A 10,613-nucleotide genomic window follows, 5' to 3' on the forward strand; every position below is an offset into this window, starting at 1 on the left:
TCCTCTCTGCCATGACTCCTGCTTGTTGCAAGTTTACACTAATGTAGATGGATGATTATGATGTCAGTGTTTTGCATTGTGCAACTGTCAGAAAAATATGCCGACAATTATAAAAGGAACTGATAAACTCGGAGGCATACGATTCCCATGAATCAAACAATGAGAAACCGGTTCTTGATTTCCATCTCTAACTAAACTACAGGCCACCTTTTTAAAAGTACTTCTTTTGTTATCAAGATGCAATAACTTGCTCTCTGCAGGGATCTAACCTGAAATGTTGCTCAAGTTAAACATTAATTGTCCTAAAATATGTTAATTTACATCTTCAGAAGATGTGAAAATGTTAAGCATTTTCATGTTTACTGCAACATGAGTGAATTTTCTTTAGCTGAAGTAGAGAAACAAAAGGTATTTTCCCTGGATCAGGGCCTTATTATAAAGAAAGATGCTCGTGCCCCCTTAAATCTGGATCATGGACTAACATAAGAACACATGTTCACGGTTTAACTAAGCAAAATTGTCCAAAGACAGCAACTTTGCTCCTTGGAGCCGTCCCCAGCAAAAAGCACAGCGTTAAACAGCCATAAACACACAGTTGCAATGAGTCCCTGATGCCCATACACACTCCGTTACCCAGCAGACTCCCCTGGCTTTGGTTCAAAATCCATTTTAAGGGTGTGCTGTGTTCATAGTAATTTGGAGAGACTTTGGGCCAGCATTATTGAGAATGTGGCTGAGGGACTTTAGCCTGCCACGAGTTTGCTAACACAGCTCTGCGTCCGACAGCCTCAGCACTAACAGCGTGGGGCTGTCTGTTTATCCCTCAGCAAAACAGACTGTCAGACCAAAGCAGGAGTATCTCTTAATCAGCCGTCGTAAAAATTCAGATGAAGACGAGCTCCGCTTGGTTTATGTGCGAAATTATGTGCTGCATATGCAAGTTTTTGTTTGGGCTTTTCTGCTAATTTAGCAGAAAGTCTTTAGTGTCAACAAACACTGACGACAGCAGAGGGTTTGTTTATAACCTCTGGCAGGAAGAGGATTTTGTAAACATTTTAGGGTTTTGGACGTGTCGATTCTTCTCATGTCACATTATGTTTTTGTGCAGTTCCAGTTCATATCCCAGTTTGTTCTTTGTCTCCCTGTGTCCTTCCCTCTGTCCCAGCAGCTCAGGAGGAGGGGAAGCTGGTTGCTGCAGCAGGGCTTGTCCTTCCACTTGAATCTAGCTAATGGCATTAAAACCCAGGGCAAGAAAAAAAACACACATACCCAGAAGAGCGCTATGCCCCTCACTATCCTGCGCTCCGTGTGTGTGTGTGTGTGTGTGTGTGTGTGTGTGTGTGTGTGTGTGTGTGCCTGGCTGATCAAAGACACAGCTCTGTCTCCCTCTGACCCTCCCTGATGCTCTGCAGAGGTGCCCAGAGCTTGCTGACTCACTCAGAGACAAATGGGCCACTTGGAGAAAATAGGATTTGATGTAAATGTGTGTGTGTCTCTGTGTATATCAGCCATGCAATGTCAACCAGGCTAAATACACTGCTCAGCGCAGATACAAGGTGCATGGGTCATCGGTCACCAGCATAACTCACAGGGACTCCGTGTGCAGCTAAGACTGATGAGGTTTACGTGTTCTAAAACTGTGTGTACAGTTGGCAGGTATGCAAAGTTCACAGCTGTGAGTCATCTTAGGGTGGGAATAGAGCTCCATGTGACCCAAAGGTAAATGTGTTTGATAGCAGCAACCAATCAGAGGCAGGTTTTTATATCCACGTTTTAGTCGCAGGGAGGGGACATGTGTGGGTTTCAAGTGTTGTAATTGGCCTGCAGAGTGGCCTGAGAGAGAGCCAGATATCCGCCAGTGTGTTTCCTTCCTCTAACCGTTTACAGAAGGACAGGGCCTCTCCGATGTCATTTTAAATTACCACGGCCGCTGTTATTACAGTATTGTTTGTCACAGCGCACAGGGCAATGGCGATACCTTGGCTCAGGGCCCCGTTCTTTGGCCGGCCACTCACGGGAGACGATGGCTGCCTTTCAGCACACTTGGACAGACATCTAGATCCAATTACCCACACAGGGATATCTGTGGCGTTCGCCATTCCCTTCAGTCGCAAGGATGCCTATCAAGTCACTGTAAAACTGGTAGAAATGAGCAAGCAGCCTGTGACTCTGCTGCGTTTCCTGTGCTTTATCAGGTGCTAGATTGTGAAACCAATATAATGCTAAGTAAACCGAGGCGTGACTTCTCCATGGTCTTGTGTAATTCATGGTCTTCTGCCCTCAGTTTGCATGTATGTGCTCAGCTTTACAGTGAGCTAAGCACACTAATAATAAAGGTTAAAATCAGAGCCAAAATTAAAAGAGCTAGACCAAAGATACTGTAAAGAACTTATCAGTACACTGACAAGGACACTTGTTCTACTTAAAAATAAATGTGAGATTAGTTGCTATGTCCTCCATGCTGGGAAGAAACAAAATATCACCAGTGAAAGATAAACAGTAAGTCCCAATAAGAAGTGTAACAGTGATTAATCTCACAGGTTTACACATGGAGCCCACAAGAGATAAGATAAGATAGACTTTATTATCCTGAAGGAAATTTGTTTTGGACACAGACGGTATTTGCTTTTAAATAAATTCAGAATAACATAGTTCACACATACAGTACATGCACAGACTGCTACCAGCTAAATATTGCACACTGTCCATTGTATGATGGACCTGTAGTCATCATGATAGTATAGGGGAAAATAAAACATTCACCTCTGGTGGCAAAGCAAATTTGCATCTTCACATTGCGTGGAGTTCTGTTTGGATAGTTTGCCTTCAGGGCTCTCTGCCAGAAAGGTATTTCTTGTTAAGATTAGAAAAAAAACACAGTTTGGGTTAAAATAAATGGATTTTTGACAGAAGATAAACTTTTCTGATGTGTATGTGAAGTTCAGCTTTGGTGAATTTTGACCAGCAAAGTTGGAGCCTCAACCAGTTGACCATGCATGACTTTAACTGGCTGTAGTGTTCCTTCTGAGCCAAGATGGAGGAGGCATTGGTTGTCACTGTGTCTAAACAGTCGATATTGTCTGATATTGGCTATGAAAAATACAAACTTCCCCTCTTTAGAGATGCTGCCTGGCTGGATAAGATTTAGGAGACAGGAATGGAATGGAAGAAAATGGAAAATGTACCAATAACTCTGTCATAAGGCCTAAAAAAAGTTTGTTGAGTTTGAGTATGGGATGGAGAATTTAGGAATAAACTGTTTGATCATCACACTCAAGGCTGTCTTTCGATCAGTTTGTGGTAGGATCAGTCAGAGCTGATCAGATTAGTCCTAAGGATTAGAGGAGCAGCTGCTGCAGAGGCGAGTGAAAGCAAACCTTCCTTAGCTAGTTAGACCTAGCACTCAACTGCAGGATGCGCGGTTTCAATGGAAATGCAGCAGGTTTCATCTATAATAAGCTGGAAAACAATAGACAGCACTAAAACGCAGTGTGCGAGAGAAGGAGAGAAATGCCGCTCCAAAAAAGGAAACATGCACCACAAACACATTGAATGTGTGGGAAACCCTGGACTTATATTGGGGAAAAAGACGTCTGTAAATCAGTGGATACATGTTTTTGAGCGTCAGAATGACTCGTTTCACTGTCAGGATTTGAGCCACTAGGTCCGATAGCATTTCGAAAGTCTAGAAGAACCCCAAGATTGAATCATTTTTATCCCCATTCAAGTTAGTCGAGGGCTTAACCGGAAGCTAGCCACTTGGCTGGCAAAGTCTCTAATGTGTTTACTCTATGAGCCTAATAATGATGCAGGTAATTTTATACCTGGAAGTTAAACTTGTTTTGGTTTCATGTGCCACTGAGCAACTTTGATAGGAATGAACCAAGCCCCACCTCCAACACTGTGTTCAGTTCTTTTTATAAATCCATGGCTAACGTTCATTTCAGCTAGCTGTCAGCTAGCAGATAAACTAACCATGTGTGCCACATTCGGCACTGCCCACATTCAGAGTTAGCCTGTGGCTAGCTTGCCATAGGGTTTTGATGAACAGAGGGACAAAGGAGTTCTTAAAACAGTTGAGCCTGCAATATGGGACTCTGATGCATCTTCTTGCTTCAGGGTAAAAGTATACAGAATGAAATACATAACATTTAGCGAACAGTCAGCAACAGTTACTTAGAATGTTGTGTTAGCAACATGTTAGCCTCAGAGAGCTAGCTTGGTTAGCATTGTCTTATGATGTAGTAGATTTTCTGAAAGATCATTTAGGAGACTGTAAATGGTGTCAAATTTAGGCACCTGACAAATCCAGGTATTTCAACACATTGATGCAAAACATTTTATGAAAAGCCAACATTGTGATAAAGCAGTTCTGCTGATTGATTTGCAACAAAAGCTCAACACACACACAGTTATGAAAGACATAGCTGTCACAGTATAAACACAGCATGGCAAAATCTACTACAGCCAACACATTTTGTTTTCTCGTGGTTTATATCGCAGTATTGCTCAACTCCCACATTCAAAGTGACTTGCGTTTTGTCAGTTACAATGGATAGCATTGTCTGTTGAGAGGAAGGAGCGGTGACTGACAAGGTGATTTGTACTGACATGCATGAACATAGCATACCTAAATCAAGAGAACTCTGTTTGTGAACCATAACTGTCTTGGTAATGTCTGTGTCACACTCTTTAGCCCGCTCACCCCACATGTTTCTGTGTTTTATGTGTGTGAAAAGGTTAAAATTAAGACTTGTTAGCAACATTTCCTGTTTTACTGCTGTTGGCTCTGACGGGGTGTAAAGTCAACGTGTCTGATCAGAAAAATGCAGCTTGACTTTGTCACACACAGACTCAGTATGCTAACCTGGCATAAAGAAGCCAGTGTGTTCAGAGAGGGAAGTGCTCACTGCACAGTAACAGCAGCCTGTGACATTAGTCAGGCAGTCAAATATGCTGCACTGCTTCACATCAACCTCATTTTAGATCTGTCCGTGCCGACTGAGGCTGCTGGTGTTTTTCTCCTTTACCTTTGACAAGCGTGCTCAGCTTAAAGGAACACACAGTGCTTAGTTAACCCACTTGTTTGCTGTCAGAAACCATAGATGGGTGTTAACGTTGCTTCATGTCTGCACGTCCAGTACACAGACAGGTGTGGGATGTGTTTAGAATAGCTTAGCTCTAATGCGAGATGTAAAGGGAAACATGTAGCTCCTGTCAGAAGTGAAGAAACATGGCTTTCAGCAGTGTTGTGATAGTGGATCAGCTCCTGTTTGTTTCTCACCACTCCCAATAGTGACACATGTTGACATACTGTGTGAAGTCACTGCATACTTCAGACAAACAAGTAATGTCTGTGGTTTAATGTTGAAACATCGCCCTTTCATTTGTTGAATTAAATCTACAGCTGTTTTCTGATGTACACTCCAGACAGTATCCGAGGAATCAGGTTGGGACATTATCAGGGGTATTGCTTTCACATGTAGCACACAACAAATCTGACCTAAAGGTGAAACTCTGTTTGGTTTAGGTGAGGAGTGCTACCTGGGTAGAGCGTACAGGAGGCAGGTCATGACGCTGATTACACTGTGCTACCGTAGCCGGTTCATATTTGGTCCTAAACAACAGTAGTCTCTCTCCGTTCCTTCAATTTGTCTGGTGATTTCAGCATCAGTCTTCAGTCTTTACTGACATAAGTTCCCAAATCTCACCATCTCCAGACATTTTCGTTGCTGTCTTCGTATAGATGACCCCCCTCTTCACCCTCAGCTGTTTGTTGATTTCCAGTTTCATGCAAGCCTCATGTTAGAAACCTCATCAACACGCCCACTTGCTTGTGTGAATTCTCCAGAGCTCTATTCACACATGGGCTCCATCAGACATTACGTGGACTTTGTACTGGGGAGCTGGCAAGATAAACTCTGTTTAATGTGCGATCCATCTTATCCGGACATTAAACATACAGCTGTTCCGAGTAATAGATAAATTAAAGGTTTGCCGTGCGAGTGTAAAAGACGAGACCGAGACCGTCAAACAGTGGTCTTGAATTCAAGGCTGACTGCGAGTACTACAACACTGCTTTTGTAACTTTTGAAACCATTTAGCCTGATTTAACAGAGAGAAAAGGACATGGACCTTGATTTAAAAAAGATGCTCATTTTTGACACGTTTTGGCATATCAGCATCAGAAATCGGATTCAGAAATATCTTACTGATCTCCAAGGGGAAATTGAGATTTGTTACAGTCACGGTGTACAGAATAGAGAATTATAAGTAAGAGTATGAAATAGAATTATGTAAATATGAAATAATTAATACAGTGAAATAGAAAGAAAAATGTGCATTATATGACAATAGCCCTTTTAGATAGGAATTATGCAAATTTGCAGGAAAGCCCAATCAGTCTTTTTTCAGCATTGGCAGCATTAAAACAAAATCAGGGAGTGCAGCAAAATGCCGCCTGCCTACTTTTGTTTATACAGAATGTGCCTTTTTCGGGGCAATGGAGGGCGTGAGCAAGTAACAAAACGTGTAGCTCAGCATGTGATGTAAACAGTGACGTGGGATGGAAGCTGCGGCTGGTCAGTCCTTCGGCGATTCTCTTGTAAATCGGCCCGTCCTTCACCGTTCCCGTCATCTGACGATTAATGGCCTCGTCGTTTGCGAGGGCAAGAGGGCGTGCAATTCCTTGTCTCCCCAGTTGCTCATCTTTACAGTGTCTGTCAGGTTTGCGTTTCCCTCTTGCTACTAGCTGCTCGCTAATTCCTGCTATCAGCTGTTTCCTGTTTATCCACCGCCAGTGGCTCGCACTTGCTGCATCATCAACAGCCCCTCCTGTTGCTGAAGGCTGTCTCGGTCTGCTTAAACTAAAAGGTTCTGCCAATATGTCTACCCTACAAGGCGGAAAACTGGGAGCCTCGGATCATCTCGCCAATCCGGCTCTGTGTGTCTAAACGCTCGCAGCTTGCCGGCAAAACGGCCCAACATTCGCGGAAAATCTGGCAGTGTGAAAGGGGCTATCGTTAACAGAAGTATATCACAACAGATTAAGATGGGAAAATGTATTCTTCATTTCATATGTGTCCATTGCAAGTAATATTGTTATCGTGATGTGCGGGCTAATTCCATACAGCATATTTTTCTCATACCGTGCAGCCTGACACACATGCACCCTCACAGCTGACAAATACTTATCACATGTCTGGCATTCCCTCTCTTTTCTGTTATCCCTTCCTGTCTCTCTTCTGTCTTTACTTCCTCCCCACCTGCCGTCTTCCCTCTTACCCTGCCATATGCAGAGGCTCCGCCAGACTTTCAGTTTGTAGTTTTTATTTTTATCTGCACCTTTTGTGGTAATTTATCGGTAAAATAACACGATATGAAGGATTATCTTTGGAGGTAAAATGTTTCTTTTACTGTGAGTCATAATTGGAGCTGCCAGCCAAATTCTGTCAAGTTGGGACTCCAGCCGGTCAGACTGTGTTTTTCCACCAGTCACGTTGGCAGGTAACCAGCCTGCATTTGGCTGCATCATATAAAAATCTCGGGGGACACCTGGTAGCTAGAGATACTGTCCTTAATCTGGATGATGAGGGTTCATCGAAGTGTCGCTGGATCTCTACCAGCTGTGGGGCCGCTGTGCTGTGTGTCCTTGACCTCAGAGCTTTGTTGGTTGTGGGCAAAAAAGAAAGCTTTCGCAGTGATCATCACTTCAGTGTGTCAGACTGAAAATATTGGGTGATGCTGAGCATGTTTGAGCCTTGATCCCCGCCTCTCAAATGTGTCCTAACCTCCTGTGTTTGTGTTTCCTCCACGACAGGTAATAAACGTAAAGGCCTGCAGTGGGTAATAGATGTGACCATAGCTTACCCCAAAGCCAAACCCATGGACATCCAGACCTGGATTTTTGGCTACAGGCCTCCCACAGTCACACATGTTCACTACAGGTAAGAATAAATGTTGCTCTTTACATTCACCTGGTTTGATCTCGCCTAGGTTTCACATGAGAGGGGAACACAGAGCCATTTTTACTATGCAAATACATTACGCAGCACACATGCAAAATAACTGCATCACATGAAACTGCACCACATTATATTATCAGATGATAGTAGTTGTGTATTGTTAATGCATTTAAAATGATTTAGATCAGTAGTGGTACTTCAGCTGGATGATATGGCAAGGAATATCACAATATTTTTTTTCATAATATATAATTTGATAACACTGTATGAAAGTAAATTCATCTGTTTGCTTATTTATGGATCATTACTATAACACTAGGTTTTAAAAGAGCAAGTAGTCACACTGAGAAAAAATAAAGCATTATATAGAATCAAAAAATTTGATGCATGAAGATGCATCGATAATTGTTTCATTATCGAATTTTAGTCCTCTGAATCATAATCGTGAGGTGCCTTTAGATTCCCACCCCAAATAATGTGAGCTTACTTTCAATACTTAAGCATAATGAGCTCTGTGGCTGCTGTGTCAAACAAACGGGGTGTGGATTAAGGGTATGCAGAAAGTTACTGCAGGCAGAGATTTCTTCAAGTTTGTGTTCTGCTGGTGAAACATTTGATCATACTCTCTCCCTGTTTTTGCACTTAGGGATAATGAGTAGGGATGTCCTGATCTGGTCTCAGAGATCAGGTTCAGGATCAAGGCATTTTTTAGCTTATCATGATTGGCTAAATTGAGCTGTATAGAGGGTCGGATCCTTTGATTTAGTCCTCTTCACTCCACTGAGCTGTGTAAGAACAGGGCGCTAAGACCCGCCTGCAGCAAAATGCCACACGCCATAAACGACAAAATGCAGTGTGAGACTGTTTATTCATGTTTTTTTTTTTACTTTCCTTCTATTTTAGCTCAGTGTGAGAGTATCTTGCGTTTATTGCGAATGGTGTCACACCATGGGCGGAAAGGAGATAGATAGTGGCACAGAACCGACAACAACCACACCAATGACGCCAATACAAGTGCGACAGATAAGCTCTAGGAGCAAAAAGCACAAAAAAGTCATATAAAACTGTAGCCTAAGATGTACAGACAGTGAAAAATAAACACTCAGGTAACTCTGCATGGCAACACACACTAGAGAGTAGTCTTTGAGAAAACAGAGAAATTAACTTGAGACAGCGACAAGGCTAAAAAGATTAAAGAGAGGGTTTGTTATATTATACCTATTTACTAATTTTATTAAAAAAAATGAATAAAAAAATAAACAATTAGGAACAGGATTTTTTTTTTCTTAATGCTTTGCACATTTGATTTAAATAACTTCAATGTACTTGATGTGTGCACTGTGCAGCTGTAGTATCTGTGCAAATTGAAGCACCTGATTGGCAGCTACTCAATATTAAAGGTGCTGTATGTAAGAATGTGGCCAAAACGGTTACTGCACTCAAATTCAAAATACTGCCGCGAGTCGTGTCCCCCCCCCCCCCCCCCCCCCCCTACAGATTCGAGGTTCCTGGACAGCGGCACGCTGGAGACTGATTTGTTTGCCCACGGGCGGCTGCCGTGGCAGGGCCGCGTCACCGCGTCCTTGATCTTCGGTTTTCCAGCGGACCGTTTGAGCAAGTCCGGCTTCTCTGCTGCTAACGCTGCTGCCGGGATACAGCTATCTGTTTGCTCCTGTCCTCCTTCTCATAGCCCTCCCCGTATCTCTGTCTTCAAAACAAACCAGAGGAAAATATTTCCTCCATAAGAGGAATCTATATTACCACAGAGTCGCATCACAGGTCTATATTAGAGCTTCAAGCCACTCTGGTTTGGTACACAGAGACTTTGGGACTTGGCACTGTTCATGTGACTCACTTTAGCAGCGTTCACTTTACATCGAGGGAGAACTTGGTGTTTATCCACCCACTGATAACACAGGTTCACTGCAGAAAAAACACACCTTGTATACCTGGTGAGTCAGCAGAACACACCTGACATTAAAGGTTCCCCGTTGAGTTTCAGACCTCTAGTCCTCGTTTTGTTTATCTCGTGCACGCCTGTGACATTTCTAAGCATGTACAGAGACTCCTCTTCTGCTACAGTGTGTAAGATCAAGTAATTTAAAGTAGAAAATAAAGTTCCCTTGAATTGAGGGAATTATAATGACATTTTTCACATTTTACAGACATTTTATCAAGGAAATGATAGGCAGATTAATCAATGACGAAAATAGTTGTTAGTTTCAGCCTAGACTCACAAGTCAGTCTTTAGATGCTTTGCTTAACTAAAGACTGATGACTTTCTCCCTGATTTTGTGTGTAGATGGGCGGATACAATTTCAGAGTTTAAAAAAACTCCCTACGTTGCAGAACCAATAGTAAATCTGCAGGGCAGTCCTTCGGTGGCTCGCTGAACTCTTGTGCTTGTAAACATAGTCCCACTAGAAACACATGTAGCGGTACAAAATGGCTCAGCCGCGCTCGCAGAAAACGCCGTCAAAGTGGATGTTTGTCGCGTTTGCAGCGACACATTCTCACCAGCTAAAAGAAACAAACATAATCTTTTACAAGGCCATGACTCATCCGTCCGGCAGGACGATAGAGGGAATCGCCTTGTTGTTTACAAATACTTCCGGGTAGAAAACCAGCAGAGCTTTTAGCTATATATAT

At 42.7% G+C, this 10,613-nt stretch overlaps 1 protein-coding gene across 3 annotated transcripts in view; it reads left to right on the forward strand.

The window, feature by feature from the left end:
• The window catches only part of lpgat1 (lysophosphatidylglycerol acyltransferase 1), an 80,280-nt gene that overhangs the window by 42,716 nt on the left and 26,951 nt on the right, over positions 1-10,613 (forward strand). For all 3 annotated transcript variants that reach the window (XM_050058101.1, XM_050058099.1, XM_050058100.1), the window contains exon 6: positions 7,820-7,946. In XM_050058101.1, the coding sequence (XP_049914058.1) occupies positions 7,820-7,946 (127 nt within the window). The remainder of the gene's footprint in view (positions 1-7,819; positions 7,947-10,613) is intronic.

Source organism: Epinephelus moara, chromosome 12 (assembly GCF_006386435.1).
Source record: "Epinephelus moara isolate mb chromosome 12, YSFRI_EMoa_1.0, whole genome shotgun sequence".
In the NCBI taxonomy this organism is placed as follows: domain Eukaryota; kingdom Metazoa; phylum Chordata; class Actinopteri; order Perciformes; family Serranidae; genus Epinephelus; species Epinephelus moara.